Source organism: Oryx dammah, unplaced genomic scaffold, assembly GCF_014754425.2.
Source record: "Oryx dammah isolate SB20612 unplaced genomic scaffold, SCBI_Odam_1.1 HiC_scaffold_22, whole genome shotgun sequence".
In the NCBI taxonomy this organism is placed as follows: domain Eukaryota; kingdom Metazoa; phylum Chordata; class Mammalia; order Artiodactyla; family Bovidae; genus Oryx; species Oryx dammah.
In genome coordinates this window covers 4,357,609-4,373,383 of record NW_024070206.1, presented here as the reverse complement: position 1 = coordinate 4,373,383, position 15,775 = coordinate 4,357,609, and the positions used below count along the sequence as shown (strand labels likewise).

The window sequence follows — 15,775 nt, the reverse complement described above, 5'->3', positions numbered from 1 at the left end:
CACTAGTCACTGCTATGAATTGCTACCATCTTGGTCCAAGTCATCTCTCACCTAGATTACTGCAGGCTAATGCTTGTTTCTTTACTGTTTTTTGAAGGATAACTAAACAGGAAGCATCCTGACCACGTGCTCCCTCGGTCAAGCCTACCTACAGGCAGCCTGTATCAGTGGTGCTCCCAGTAGGTACCCAGAGCCCAGTAGAAATGCACTTTCTCCTGAACCAGAAACTCTAGGTCGGGCTTCCCAGGCAGCTCAGCTGGTAACGAATCCGCATGCAATGCAGGGGACCTCCTGCGTCAGGAAGTTTCCCTGGAGAAGGGATAGGCTCCCCACTCCAGTATTCACGGGCTTCCCTGGTGGCTCAGATGGTAAAGAATCTGCCTTCAGTGTGGGAGACCTGGGTTTGATCCCTGGGTTGGGAAGATCCCCTGGAGGAGGGCATGGCAACCCACTCCAATATTCTTGCCTGGAGAACCCCCATGGTCAGAGGAGCCTGGAGGGCTACAGTCCATGGGGTCCCAAAGAGTTGAACATGACTGAGCGATCTGTCTAAAGAGCCCCCTAGAGGAGCCCAAGGTCACTCACGTTTGAGACCCACCAGCCTACACGTCAGACCACTTGGTCCCAGCATCCAATGCCTGCCCAGCAGACATGCACCCTAAATACAAGGGCACAGGAGGATGTGCGAACTTGCCCTCAAGGTCAGCAAACGCGAACTGCGATAGGAAGCAACACAGCCCTCACCTCTCGCTTTGCTCTGGCAAGGTGGCCTCTGGGGCTCTCCTTTCTCATCTGTGCGCGAGACTGACGTTTCAGGCTTAGGACTCTCAAAGACCGAGTTCTTTCTCACGTTCTCCTTCTCTTCCAATCTCAGCCTCAGGGCGGCCACCCTGGACAGAATTTTCTTCTTTACCCCCTCAGCTAAGTGTCCACTTCCTGGGGTTTTTTGCTGCTCCTTGACCTCCTGTGACTTCACCACTGCTGGCGGGGGTGGACGCCTAGCTTGGGCCGCCACGGGGCCAACCTCCTCCTCCCCCGACTTTTTCCCGTGGCCCAGGGTGGAGCCCTGTTGGTAGGGGTCCAGCAGCATCTTAGGAGCTTTCGCTGATGCACGGTCTCCGGAAACAGACGCCAGGGACCCCGCCAGGGAACCAGATGTGCCTGTGGGTTTGGTTTCCCTGGCGGGGGGCTCCTCTATCTTATGTTCCTCAATTCTGTGGCTTCTTGAAAAGTCTGTGATGCCTCTTTCAGGAGAGGACGTAAAAGGCCCCCGGGTGAGACCACTGGAAGAGGGCGCTTGCTTCCACTCCCTCTTCATAGCTCGCCTTTCCTCTGAGTCAGAAAAGGCATGCTCGTGGTTTCTGGGCTCCATGAAGTCCTCCTCACGGAGGTCATGACTCTGAGCTGTGAAGCTGTGAGTAGTGACTCCAACAGATGAGGGGGTCACCCTGGCAAGACGGCTAGAGAGAGCTAGAGCGGGAGACACTAATGCTGCTCCGTTGCTGTTACTGCGTCCAGGCCCCCTTGAGCGCCTCTCCCTGCCTTCCTGTACTCGGCTTCTGATGCGTCCCCCTGGCATCACCTCCCCTCCCTGCACAGGGCCCCGGGCTGGCGAAATGGCAGAACGCACGTCCCCCCTCTCTCCGTCCTGGCGACTTTGTCCTGCCCCCCCTCCCACACGGTCCCCTTGGCTTTGGTTGGTGCCGTTCTCACTTGGAGGAGTTTCCCCACTTCGCTGGGGACACGGAACTTGCATGATGGCAGGCTGGACTTCCAGTCTCTGGTCCAAGTGTCCCCCGTTTGGTTTATTCTCCACTCCGGTGGCCCCCAGTGTGGACCCAGAAGGCTCTGGTGGCTCCACCCTGGCCCACCCCACACTCATTTCATCAATGGGGTCCACAGAGGACTCCAAGATGTTAGAGCAGGACAGGAGCTGCTTAAAGAAGGCGGGGCGATCCCTGAGTCGGTTTTCATCTCGATTTTGGCTCACATGGTTAGCATTTTCCTTCCTCCCAGTTCTGAAAGCCTCTGGGAGCAAGCCTGTGACACAGACTTTCTTTCCCTCCACAGGGTCCACAGATGACTCCAGGAATCTGCGTTGGCTCAAATACTGGGAGGAAAGACAACTCCAACTTTTACAGCCAGCTCGTTCTTCCCTTTTATAGACTTTTCGGTTATTAGCGATTGCTGAGCTATACTCTGCCTGAGGACTGCAGGCTGATGCTGTCTTAGAGGGGCCCGGTTTAGGCACGGCAGCACCTCCCTTTAGAACATCAGGAATTGCCCGGATCCTGTCAGGAATGAGACCAGCATCCATCCCCTTGAACCCAGAATCTGTCGGCTGTCCCACTGGCCAGGTTTCCGGAACAGAAGCCTCTAGAGTTATGATCTTCAGCTTTTTACCCACTTCCCAACATGCTGGACTGCTCTCTTTCGACTCATCCAGAAGGACGTTAGAGAGAGGGGGAGCTTGGCTCAGAGGCTGACTGTCATCTTTCACTGTAGATTCAGCCACCACGGACACACGACTGCCCGAGCTCTGCCCTCCTCTCTCTGTGGAGCTGGCTGATGAGCAGTCCGAGGGCACCAAGTTTGTTTCCACTTGTCCGACAGATGTCGTGGGCAACGTTTCCTGGAAATTATCGTCAGAAGAACCCTGCTGGACCCTCTGTTTTGTTTCACTTCCTTTTTCTTGGAAATTCTCTTCAAGGCTCCTTGTGTCTGCTCTGTGCCCGTTCTGGCTCTTCCTTCTAGACAGGTTATCAGTCTGAAGAGGGGAACTGCTACGGAAACCCTCTCCCTCTGGGAGTCGAGGAACTCGGACAGGGATTCCGGGTCCACTGAGAGCCATGTGTCCTAGCTCTCTTGAAGATTTGATTGTGGAACCATTAAAAACATGAGCCAACTGTACATTGGAAGGAAGTTGAGAAGCATTTCCACCTGGTGCCCGAGGTGAACTCTCCTCAGGGCCACCTGCATGGCTGCCCCCAGCAACTGAACCAGGGGGGCATTTGGGTGGGTGACCTTTTTGGGCAACGGAAAGAGCGGATGTGTCCCCACTTGCCCCAGTCACCTCAGCACACTCAACGGTAGCAATGAGCGTTGTGGGCTTCTCCTGAGGAAACTTCGCTACTGAACTATGACCTGCCGGTACGTCTGCCGAGTCCGGGGCACCGGGGCTGGAGTTCTCGTCACCGCCCGCTTTGGCCCAAACGGAAGAGTTGCTCTCTGGAGTCAGCAGCCATCTTTCCTCGAGGTCCCCTGAGTGGCTGGGGCCCAGCCTCTCCTGGCCAGCCCTCACTATGGAGGCCGGCCCCTCTGGGTTGGCTCGACCCTCCCCGGTGGCACCGTTACTGGCTTGCTGAGACACGTTCCAGGTGAAAGTGCTGATGAAAAGAGGGGAGTCGGGAGGGGTTCTCTCGGCACTGCCCCCACACGTAGCCTGGGGAGGCTCAGGACCTCGTGTCTGAGGAAGAACGTCCAGCGTCTTGTCATCGGGAGGACATAAATCAGCCCGTTCGCTTTGACCTGCCAGCTCTAAGTCCAGGGAGCACATTTCTTGAGGCAAATATTTACCGACTGGGGCTCCAACCGGAGAGCCCACGGTATCACATGCTCCCCGGTCACCTGCTTCAAGACGCTCTGGGCCACACGCGGCTACTCCGTCCCCTGGCCCAGCACACACGGTTTCCAGGGCGGGGATGGTGTGTGCAAATTCAGGGGACACAGAGGCAGCCCGGGGCTGGGGGGGAGGCCCCGACAGCTCACAGAGGGGCACGGCTGCACCGCTGGCTTCTGGGATGCTCAGCGCACGCCCCAGGTCTCCCGCAGAAGGTCCGAGCGTGTTATCACCTCGGTTTTCTTCATGCCGTGCCCCTTGGGTACAACCGTCTACCTCCGGGTGTTCCGCCAATGATGCACTTTCTCTGTCGATCCCTCCTAAGTTGGAGAGAGGCTCTGTTGTGGTCCCAGGAAAAGCAGGCTCCTCCCCAGTAGGCTCCGAGAAAGCCGGCATGTGGCTGAGAGAGATTCGCTCCCTGACTGATTCCTGAATTTGTACCTAGAAGATGAAAAGTGATATTAATAGAATTGTTCCTGGGAGATCCACAATAGGGCCTAACTGCAATCCCAAGAGTTAATCCTCGATGACTCTAGTTAACAATGAGAGTAGAAGGAATAATTGAGATCTACACAGTAATTCCCGAACTCTCTAGTCCTGAGACATCTTAAAGAAATGCAACGCTTGTGTTGCAAGGGATCCTCAAATTCCCCATTATAAGTAAAAGGCCACCTGACAATCGATTTTTTTTTTCCTTCCCAGGAAAAAATATGGAATTTATGTTAAGTTATTTGCTAAACTTTTGATTAAGTCACAAGAGTTCATGTGAATCTTTTCAGAATGAAACTTCACATGATCATAAAAACATGCAGTGCCTGGAAAGTAGCAAAGAGCAATTTTTAATTTTTAATTGAAGGATAATTGCTTTACAGTATTGTCTTGGTTTCTACCAAACATCAGCATGAATCTGCTCCAGGTCTACACATGCCCGCTGCCGCAAAGAGCAGTCTTTGTCCCCTGAGGCCAGCTCGCTGGTTGATTACTGAGCAGGTGTGCCCTTGAACCCACCTCTAATGAGGCAGTGGCGTTATGATTGGTCTTCAGCACTGCCCATCATTCCTGCCCCAGGTAGGTTAAGAAGTCTTGAAATACTGCTTGCTGCCACCAGTGATTCATCTTTTCTTGCCTTAAGGCTACCTTAAGTTAAATTTTCATTTACCTCAGATTTTATTGGTGTAGAAGTGCTAACTGAACAAGAAATTCTGTATAGCTTCCTATGCTACGAACTCCATGGGTGCTAGAATCATTCGTCAAGTCAACAAACATTTAACAAACACCTCCAGGGTTGGGCTTCCCTGACAGTTCAGTTGGTAAAGAATCTGCCTGCAATGCAAGAGGCCCCGGTTCAATTCCTAGGTCAGGAAGATCCCCTGGAGAAGGGAAAGGCTCCCCACTCCAGTATTCTGGCCTGGAGAATTCCATGGACTGTGTAAGTCCATGGGGTCGCAAAGCATTGGACTGAGCGACTTCACCCCAGTGTGTTAGAAAGAATCCCAGGGGACGGGGACATGTGACAGGCAAAGTGTCCGCGTGCAGGGAGCGCCCACTCGGCATTGAGACACAGGTTGTCCCTAGCAGGGGTTCCATAAACATGGGAAGGAATCAGTACTGAACACCACACACCAGCTGAGTCAGATCTGCCCAACTTCACCCTGTTACACCTCTAAGTTTGAAAGACTTTGGGCTTTTGTCTGCTTCTGTTCTGAGGACAACAATTTTAAAAGACTAACCACAAGCAGGGCCCACTGCTGGCTCACATCCTGGTGTTTCTATAGAGAAACAATCTATATATTTTCCACTGTGATAAATGGAAGTGGGAAAAGAAATTTCCAGTAAGCAAGCAAGGTGTTTTTTTTTTTTTGAGGTGTCCAGGAGTTTGTGTTCATGGTTTTCCCTCTATAATACCTATAACATGTAGAGAATGTTCTTTTCACTTACTAATTTGGTTCAGTTTCTATGAGCTACAGCACAAACCTTCTGAACGATTATGCATAGAAAGTGTGGGCAGCTTCCCGGTCATGATTTGAGATGTGTAGGGAGATTATCTGATTAAAAACACCAAGACCCTCTTCTGAGCCTTCCTCCCCTGCCGGAGTTTCCACCACCTACGTCAGCCCTTTATTTTAAGATCTTGCCATCATTACAACATCAGTGCCAGCCAGTTATGGATGGACTAGATGCCATGTGTAGAATTCCCTGCCAGGCACTGGACAGTTTTTTCCAAAGGGCTCCAGTTTAAAAAGCCACTGTGTTGTTCCCTGGCATGTTACCATACTTTCCTAGTTATCAGAGTTATGGGCAATAGCTAAGAGGCTAACGCCTGGGAAGGATGAACCTGGGACAAGCAGGCTTTGACTAGGATAGTTTGGTCACTGGCACGTCACAGCCATGGTGTGTCATGCCTTGATTTATGAAAGTCATGTTCCTACTTACTACGATACACTTGTGTTCCTCTACCTTTTAAAATAAAATCCTACTTTAAGATAGCCTAGTGAAGCCCCATATGTAAAGAAACATGGCAAATCCTTGACCATGTAAAATTCATCCACTTGAATATTTACTGAGCACTATCGTCATGTATGGATGTGAGAGTTGGACTGTGAAGAAGGCTGAGCGCTGAAGAATTGATGCTTTTGAACTGTGGTGTTGGAGAAGACTCTTGAGAGTCCCTTGGACTGCAAGGAGATCCAACCAGTCCATCCTAAAGGAGATCAGTCCTGGGATTTCTTTGGAAGGAATGATGCTAAAGCTGAAACTCCAGTACTTTGGCCCCCTCATGCGAAGAGTTGACTCATTGGAAAAGACTCTGATGCTGGGAGGGATTGGAGGCAGGAGGAGAAGGGGACGACTGAGGATGAGATGGCTGGATGGCATCACGGACTCGATGGACGTGAGTTTGAGTGAACTCCAGGAGTCGGTGATGGACAGGGAGGCCTGGCGTGCTGCGATTCATGGGGTCACAAAGAGTCGAACACGACTGAGCGCCTGAACTGAACTGATGCACCAAGCTGCTCTAGGGACTGGAGAAGCATCGGCAAATAAGGACCGCTGGCCTCTGGGACGTTAGGGTCAAGCAACCGGCCATACAAATTGGTCCCACTACTGATGAACCACTTAGCCCACGTTGTAACCCATGCGATTTTTCTCAAAGTGGCACTTCTAACAGCCCAGTGCATACTTGCCAAGGCTCACAGCATCAGTTTCAAGGTCAGGCTCCTCGGATGCCAGCTCAGAGAAAGGGAAACCACAGGCTCACACCTTTCGAATGAGTCAGACCTTTCTCTCAGGAGGCGCTCTCTTAGTTAAGTCATTACGAAAGAACTCCAGCGAACGATTCTCCTGCCGCTCAGCTATTCTCATCATGGAGTGAGCAGGGAGACTTGGGCGATTGTTAACGTAGGAAATTTGTTTTCAGGTGAGGACGAGGGTTTCGGCCCAGCATGGTGTGTGGACTCGGGGGGCTAGCCACCTCGGCTTCAGCTTAATCCCACATTGCATACCTGACCCCTCGTAACCGCGTTAGCCTCTCTGACCCTCGTCTCTTCCTCTAAGGCTAACCACACACACGTCAGCACTACCCTGTCAAGTGCCTGGCACCCACTGACACTCACTTCCCTTGTTCTATGGAAAGAAGTCATGGCTGCAGCGGGAGACACAGCACCTCTAAGGAGCGGAGCCGCGCTCTGCAGGCTTTATGCTGGCTTTCTCATTCGAGGGGTAAAATAAGTCTGAGATACTGACGCTAGCATCTCTTCTTCGCTGATCTCAATACCCTGGGTCCAATCAGGAAACAGAAACCACACAGTAGGTCAGGTAATGGAAGCTGAGTAGCAAGAGTTGTTAACGGCAATAGAGGAAGAGCTGGGAGATCTTGGAAAAGCCCACGGTGCCCTAAGGGAGGGACAACCCTGAGAAGGGACCGTTTGCAAGGGGCACAGACCGAGCTGGGAAAGGTGTAATCAGGCCACCAGGTAGCAGAGAATTTGCTGGTCTGGAATTGCTGGGCGAGCCATACACCACACCCTTCCGTGGGTAGGCAGGGCGCCAGTGGTCAGAGGGAGTCAGGGACCCGCAGGGGCAGAGGCCTTCTGAGGGTGGGCGGGCTACAGTGAGAAGGAAGGACAGGCCTGCGTCAGGAGACAGTGGATGCTGGTGCAAGCAGGAGGGTTGCCTGTGCAGAGTGTGGTTTCGGAGTAGAGAGGGTTGCAGGGCAATCACGTCCAGGCCAAGGCTACAAGGCTGCAGATGGACCAGGGTCTGGGTCCTGTGGCTGCGGCCAGCTCTACAGGATGAGCATGCAGCTGTCTCCCCGACCCCTGACCCATGCTGCAAAGATGGAAGCCGCCTCCTCCCCCGCCTCCACTGTGAGCTTCACGTGGTGCTTACTTTAAAGGAGAAGTGGGAGAATGAAACTAATCACCAAGCATGTATTGAAGGGTGCTTCCAGACCGGAGAGGCAGTAACAGAGAACTGGCATGTGAGGTCACTGAGGTCAGGGGTTAGACGTCTGCCCCGGGGTCCCACGGTCAATGACAGAAGTTGGATTTTAAGCCAAGACTGACTGATTCTAAAAACTGTAGAGAAATGACAGTCATGTCTGACTCTTTGACAGCCTCCTGGACTTTAGCCTGCCAGACTCTTCTATCCATGGAATTCTCCAGGCAAGAATATTGGAGTGGGTGGTCATTCTCTTCTCCAGACATCGAACTTGGGTCGTGTGCATTGCAGGCAGATTCCTTACTGTCTGAGCCACCAGGGAAGCCCCAGCTGATTCTAAAGCCCTTTCCAACTCAGGTTTTCTAGCCAAGAGAAATTAAAACAAACCCCAGCCAAGGGTTGGGAATGCTCTCTACTAACTTAAACCCAGAACTTCTGAACTGCTGAGACACATCGAGTAGAAGAGTATAGTGGTCCTGCTTCTTATGACTGCTTACTTTTCAGCTTCCTCACAAGCTCTGAGGGTCAGTTTCAGTTCAGTCGCTCAGTCGTGTCCAACTCTTTGCGACCCCATGAATCGCAGCACGCCAGGCCTCCCTGTCCATCACCAACTCCTGGAGTTCAGACTCGCGTCCATCGAGTCAGTGATGCCATCCAGCCATCTCATCCTCTGTCATCCCCTTCTTCTCCTGCCCCCAATTCCTCCCACCACCAAAGTCTTTTCCAGTGAGTCAACTTTTCTCAGGAGATGGCCAAAATACTGGAGTTTCAGTTTTAGCATCATTCCTTCCAAAGAAATCCCAGGGCTGATCTCCTTCAGAATGGACTGGTTGGATCTCCTTGCAGTCCAAGGGACTCTCAAGAGTCCTCTCCAACACCACAGTTCAAAGGCATCAATTCTTTGGTGCTCAGCCTTCTTCACAGTCCAACTCTCACATCCATACATGACCACAGGAAAAACCACAGCCTTGACTAGATGGACCTTAGTCGGCAAAGTAATGTCTCTGCTTTTGAATATACTATCTAGGTTGCTCATAACTTTTCTTCCAAGAAATAAGCATCTTTTAATTTCATGGCTGCAAATCACCATCTGCAGTGATTTTGGAGCCCAACAAAATAAAGTCTGACACTGTTTCCCCATCTATTTCCCATGAAGTGATGGGACCGGATGCCATGATCTTCGTTTTCTGAATGTTAAGCTTTAAGCCGACTTTTTCCCTCTCCTCTTTCACTTTCATCAAGAGGCTTTTTAGTTCCTCTTCACTCTTTGCCTTAAGGGTGGTGTCATCTGCATATCTGAGGTTATTGATATTTCTCCCGGCAATCTTGATTCCACCAGCCCAGCGTTTCTCATGATGTTCTCTGCACAGAAGTTAAATAAGCAGGTGACAATATACAGCTCTGAGGGTAGGAATGTGTCATTCTTTGCTGAATTTTCAGAACCTTAGCACCTAGTAGGGACTCTATTGTGGAATGAATGAAGATGAATGAATACAAGGAGGGGGAAGGGTAGACCAAACTTAGTAACACCCCAAACCTGGTTTTAAAAGCAGCTTGAAAACTTACACCCTGCTTGCACAATAGCCTCCAATCCCATCTCTAGCCAACATGCTGGGTTCCATAAACACATTGTTTCCATCTGTTAGCCTTTCCAAACAATTCTGCCTCCTAGGTGTGTCTCTGATTCCATGGAAGGTGTGTTGTCTCTTCACCCACCCCATGAAGTTCGGGGGTTATCTTCATTAGTGGGCATGTCCTGGATGCCACAAAGGGCATGACACTAATTTGAGTAACTAACAATAGAAGGTGGTATGAGATAAGATCCCTCTTCTCAGATAGCTTATAATCCAGCTGAAGAGACAAGATGTACAGGGGGGGAAGATAAATAGCAATTCTTGAGTTGTGCTAGTGGCCAAATGGATGGAATTTAAACAGTTCTGTTCCAGGAGTGGAAAAATCACTGAATCCTCTTTCACTTGGAGAATATTCCTGCAGTGCAAAAACCAGAGTGTGCTGTCTTCCATATCAATTCTTAATTCTTGGACACTTTCAGTGCAATCGCGGGAGACTTCTCTACTTCATTAGAGTGGGCAGATATGGTAGACACTTCTGGTTGACTAACAGCAGGCTCAACCCCCTTTTCTCCCTTGCCACCTACAACTACAGGAAGCTGGAAAACCACATGTCCTCCCAGCTTCCCGGGGGTCAGTTCTGGCTAAGTAGTAAGGGGGATTCCAATAAGGAATTCTCAAGGAAGTTTTGCTTTTCTTATATAAGTAAAGATACAGGCATCATGGGTAACTTGCCTAACCCCCTTCCTTCTTCCTGTGATAAAGATGTGATGCCTGGTGCTGCAATAATTACCTTGTAGTCATGAGGTAACCAGCACAAGAATGAAAAGTCACACTATAGCTGGTGGAGCAGAAAGGGTGGACTTGGGAGGTAGCAGCTATCCTTAAGCCACTGGATCAACACTGAGCCCTTCTACCCACTGACTTCTTGTGTAATGAGAAGTCCTTATGTTTACGGCCACTGGTCATTGGTTATGCTATTAACTGCAGCTGAGAGCTTTCCTAACTGATGCTAGAGGAAAGTACATTTCTGAAGGATAAAAGAAAAGGCACATTAGGTGCACCTGGAGCCCTTCAGCAGGCACTGGGCAGCTTCAGGCAGGGATTAGTTTGAAGGACAGTGTCAAAAGGGGCATCGGGTGTGGCTCCTGGACCTCGTGTCTTGGGAGCTGGTCAAAGTGCCAGGGAATCAATAGGGCCTGGGGCAAGGTGAACTTGAAGTAAGAGGTGGGGGAGGAAGACGGGGAAATGTGAGAAGAGGAGAGGCCATGGTTCTAAAGGCCACATTCAGCCGCCCAGAGCCAGGAGAGTTAAGCCCCTTAGATCTTTGCTTCAGCTGGGTGTTCCTGCCATAGGCCGCCATGTCCTCCCAGGCATGCAACAATTTTCTTTCTTTTTAGATGCTCCCTGAATGTTCTTTCCTCTTTATCTGGACTAGATACAAACAGCCCCACATCCTCCAACAGCTGTCTGCACACCAGTTTCCCCCTGCAGTTCCAGGAATCTTTAAATGGGAGCTTCCCCACTCCCCAGCCTCCTGGCTAGCTGCAGCCTCGCCCACGGCTAACCTTTCCCAAGTTATCTGCTGAGCCCTCACTATGGGCCTGGCGTCATTTGTCATCCGATAGATCAAATCCATACCACCTGGGGACGTGGAACTGAAAATAGCCCGGGTCCCCTAGCCAAAGAAAGCTTAAAGGCAAACCAGAATATTTCAAGAACTTGAGTTTATTTTTAGAAGTTGCTGGGATGTCCAGAAGTGAGCTTCACTTAAGGCTGTGAATGTGAAAACACAAGGTGGAGGTCCCACATCTGAAATCCCCAATCCTGGGAATTCTCTGGTGATTCACTGGTTAGGACTCCACTCTTTCACTGCTGAGGGCAAGGGTTCGCTCCCTGGTTGGGGAACTAAGATTCCACAAGTCACACAGCGTGGCCAAAAAATAAGATCTCCAGTCCTGAAACACCTCCTTCATTTGACCAGTTTTCATTCCGGACCCTCCTTGCTGTTGGTTCAGCCGCTCAGTCACGCCTGACTCTTTGCAACCCCGTGGACTACAGAACACTAGGCTTCCCTCTCCTTTCACTGTTCTCCCAGAGTTTGCTCAAGTTCACGTCCATGAGTCGGTGATGCCATCCAACCATCTCACATCCCTCTGTCGTCCCCTTCTCCTGCCTTCAGACTCTCCCTGGAGACAGGAAATCTTCAGCCAGCTGTGGTTGCCACCCTACCTGATTTCTTGGGAAAGTCAGGTTTTTGAAATACCAATTTGATTTCCTGGGAGAGGACTGGGTTTCCATGATATACATACACCCTTTCCTAGAGCTTACGGGCTCTGTGCATAGAGCTATCTTTGCCTGGTAACATGGTGTGAGCCAGGACACAAGCCAGGAGCTTATGTTTTTGTGCATCTCAGGTGATGGAAGTAACAGCACCACCCCACTAATGATGATCACCAAGTCCTAAGTAGCCCTGAACCCTCAGTAGGCACTGCTCTAAGCACTTTTACATTAAAACATTTAATGTTTGCAAAATGACACAGAAATATGTGCCTTTAGGACTTAGGGCTGGGTCATGTTAAAGAGAAATATACCAGTTATTCTAACACATGAGACCATTTCATGGTAAACTCCCCAAGCATCAGCTCAGTTTGTGACCCCATGGACTGCAGCATGCCAGGCCTCCCTGTCCATCACCAACTCCTGGAGTTCACTCAAACTCATGTCCATTGAGTCGGTGATGCCACCAACCACCTCATCCTTCTGTCGTCCCCTTCTCCTCCTGCCCTCAATCTTTCCCAGCATCAGGGTCTTTTCAAATGAGTCAGTTCTTCGCATCAGGTGGCCAAAGCATTGGAATCTCCGCTTCAGCATCAGAATTTCAGCTTCAGCATCAGTCCTTCTCAAAGCATAATAGCCCAGAAAAGCAACTGTCTTCCTTCCCCGTGGAGAGTTTTGTTTTCCTGCATCTGACAGTTTGTTGGGAGATGGAGAGAGCTTTGATTTTCACGTACACGTGCATATGTGCTAAGTTGCTTAAGTTGTATCTGACTTTGTGACCCATGGACTGTAGCCCACACCAGACTCCTCTGTCCATGGGATTCTCCAGGCTAGAATATTGGAGTGGGGTGCCATGCCCGCCTCCCAGGGATTTTCCTGACCCAGGGATTGAACCCGTGTCTCCTGCGGCTTCTGCACAGCAGGCAGATGCTTTACTGCTGAGCCACTGGGGAATACACACAGACATAAGCAGAGTCAGGAAGGCTAATGATTTTTCTTGCATGCCACCAAGCATCTCTGGACACTTGGGTGATCTGCTACGTGCCAAACATCCTGACACTTGAAGAGGTGAGAGGAAAGGGGAGCAGGGTGACGGATGGAGCAAGCGGGCCTCAGAAAACCCAGGTGTCGTCCTGGAAGCACTCCCTCATGGGCAATGGTTCTGGCGAAGTCACTGGCTCTGAGGCGGTTTCTTCCACAGTAAAACGAGAGGGCTTGAGTGTATCTCCTGGCCTCCGCTCGCCTTGGTGTCCCATGACCTGCTGCCATGGAAACAATACAAACGTTGAAGTGGGGCTTAAACCTCACCTTCCACTTGAAACCACGTTTTCCCTTTGATTCCTAAGGCTTCTAAGATCTGCCTCAACTAGGAGAGCTGATTAGGGGAAAGGACACCTACATAGACTGAGGCAGGATGAGCCAGTGAGGGCGCCCAGCGAGGATCGGGGGAGAGAGAGTGGGCTGGAGAACGCCCCCCAGCCCAATTCCCAGCTCGTCTCTGGCTTCACTCACGGCTGCTTCTCCTGCCTCTATGTACCAAGTGCCCCATCTTTTCGGAGGGCTGCACTGTGTCAGGATGTGGGCCCCCAGTTGGTCCCGCAGTGTTCTGGAGGCTCACAGAGCTGGTCCATGCAAATGAAAATCACAGCCACACAAGGCAAGACCAGCAGCTGACAGCCTCTAAACTGAGTAGTCCTCACTGGGCTGGAGAAAAATTTTGGTTTCTTTCACCCAGGAACTCTCCCTTTCCCCTCAACTCAGTTTTGCAAAGAATTAAGAGCTTCCAGACCCACTTGAGCTCCTTGATTCCCCTCCCCCAGCCTCCCCAGAAGCCATGGAGTGAATCCCAGCTGTGGGTTTTTGGTGTGGTGGTGTTTACTTCCCACAGGCCGAAGCTTCTCTGCAGATCTCAGATTGGATAATGAGGAGGGAAAATTGAAACCTTAGTCAGGTTCTAGGAGAGCGTGCGAGTCAATCTCCTTACAGTTTCTAGCACCTGTGAGCAAAACCAAAACCAAAGTAGTAGCAGTTACCGTACTGCCCTGACAATACGTGGTACGAAGCCAGTTCTTGTAAACTTTAGAAACAGGAAATACTTGTCACATGGTTGCTACACTACCTGCCTACTCAGTGAAGCTTCAAAGTGTACCCGGTGGTGTTCCTTTGGCACTTGGAAAATCTTATCATCAACACGTAGGCAGGTTGCCTGTCATGGATGGCCATCACCAAAGACGAGAAAATGCAGGACTGGGGTTTGAAGAGCCCTTTATTAGGCCTTGTATTTCAGGTAAGCAGCAGGACCGCTGTTTTGTCCTTAGGTTTAGCTTCTGGCTAAACAAGAACTATCCTCCGAAAGAGTACAGATCTAGCAGGGAACCCTTACCTAAGCCCGCAGTAAGTTACCCCATCAGATTCAGAGATGCTTCTTCAGGAGAAGCAAAGTTCCCTGGACAGTGAGATCTATGAGAGGAGGACAGCGTTAGTCTTATTATGGAGCAAGGCTCATAGTAGGCACTCAAAAGACTGGATGTCTAGTCCTCTGCCCTGTCTGTTCTTAGTTCCATGTCCCTTTACTGACGGAGGCAGGAGTGTTCATCCCTTCAGACTCTGGTTCTCCTCTACTTCTGAAGAGACGTTGATCTGCCTAATAAGCTCCCTGAGGGTCCTGTGCTTTCATTAATGTTTAGTCGCTAAGTCGTATCCAACTCTTTTTGTGACCCCATGGAAATCCAGCCAGGCTCCTCTGTCCACGGGGTTTCCCAGGCAAGAATACTGGAGTGGGGCGCCACTGCCTTCTTCAGCGATCTTCTGAACCCAGGTCTCCTGCATTAGCAGGTGGATTCTTTACCGCTGAGTCACCTGGGAAGCCCTTAGTTAATATGCTCTTTTCCATTAAACTCACTCTTCTTCACAGCTAGTGACTTGGTGTGTTGGCCTCAATCTTCCTTAGGTCTAAACGGAAGCCACCTGTTCTGAGTGGAAAGAGGTGTCCTATTTATCGACGACAAATGAGGTTCCCCACACAACCTCTACCTCCAGAGGACGTTAGCATAGTTGCACCAGGGGGAACCAGGTACCAAAGGTGGGGGTGGGTCCAGCTGACGGGGCTGTGAAGTTCAAATATGCAGCCAGAGGGTTAAGTTTAAAGACCTGTACTTTAAAGATGAAGGGACGCAAAAGCAGGGTGGGAGTAGGGAGGGGTGTCCTGCAGGCTAGAAGTTCAGGAATCTTTTGATGGAGCAGTCAAAAACCGCCTTTCTCCTTGTAGAAAGAAAGGAAAAGAATGATTCACTAAGAAGCTCCTGGAAGTTGAAGTTATGGGAGGAAAGACTTTTAAAAACCACCTGGGACTCCACGCAGTGATTTAGAGGTAAGGTAAAAAAAAAAAAAAAAATGCTGAAAAAATGCTGAGCTGGTATTTGCACTCACGGTGGTTTGAAGACTCACACGTAACTTCTCATACGTGTGAGTAAACGCGTTCCCATCATCTTCCCCTCTGGCGCTGATCTCACCTCCCTGGCCACGTGTGGGGTTCAGGGGATGAGTAGGGAACAATTACCTCACTAAGCAGGCCTTCCGTCACTTCAACCCTTCAGGTTCTGCTCACCTCTACAGGCTGACTGGTCCCCACGCTGGGCTGGGCAAATATCTTTGAAAGACTCACCCTCAAGTATGGCTAGGAGCCTCTGGAGAGGGCCCCTAATGTCAGGGCTTCTGCCTGAAGCCCTGCTCTGCAGCCACTGGGCAGACTTTAGTAACACCCTGGCGCTCTCTCCTAGCCTTGGACCAAATGGAAACAATACGGTTTTTTGCAGCAAAAAAAAAAAAAAAAAAATTGGAAGTTGGGTCATACTGGTAGGTGATGGGG

At 50.5% G+C, this 15,775-nt stretch overlaps 1 protein-coding gene across 5 annotated transcripts in view; it reads right to left on the bottom strand.

Annotated features, from left to right (window-relative positions):
* ALPK2 (alpha kinase 2) overlaps window positions 1-15,775 on the bottom strand; it is an 87,240-nt gene that overhangs the window by 38,353 nt on the left and 33,112 nt on the right. For all 5 annotated transcript variants that reach the window (XR_005725145.1, XR_005725146.1, XM_040264300.1 and 2 more), the window contains exon 2: window positions 745-4,060. Coding sequence is in view for 3 of the 5 variants with exons in the window: in XM_040264300.1 (XP_040120234.1) it covers window positions 745-4,060 (3,316 nt within the window). In the remaining 2 variants the exon portion in view is untranslated. The remainder of the gene's footprint in view (window positions 1-744; window positions 4,061-15,775) is intronic.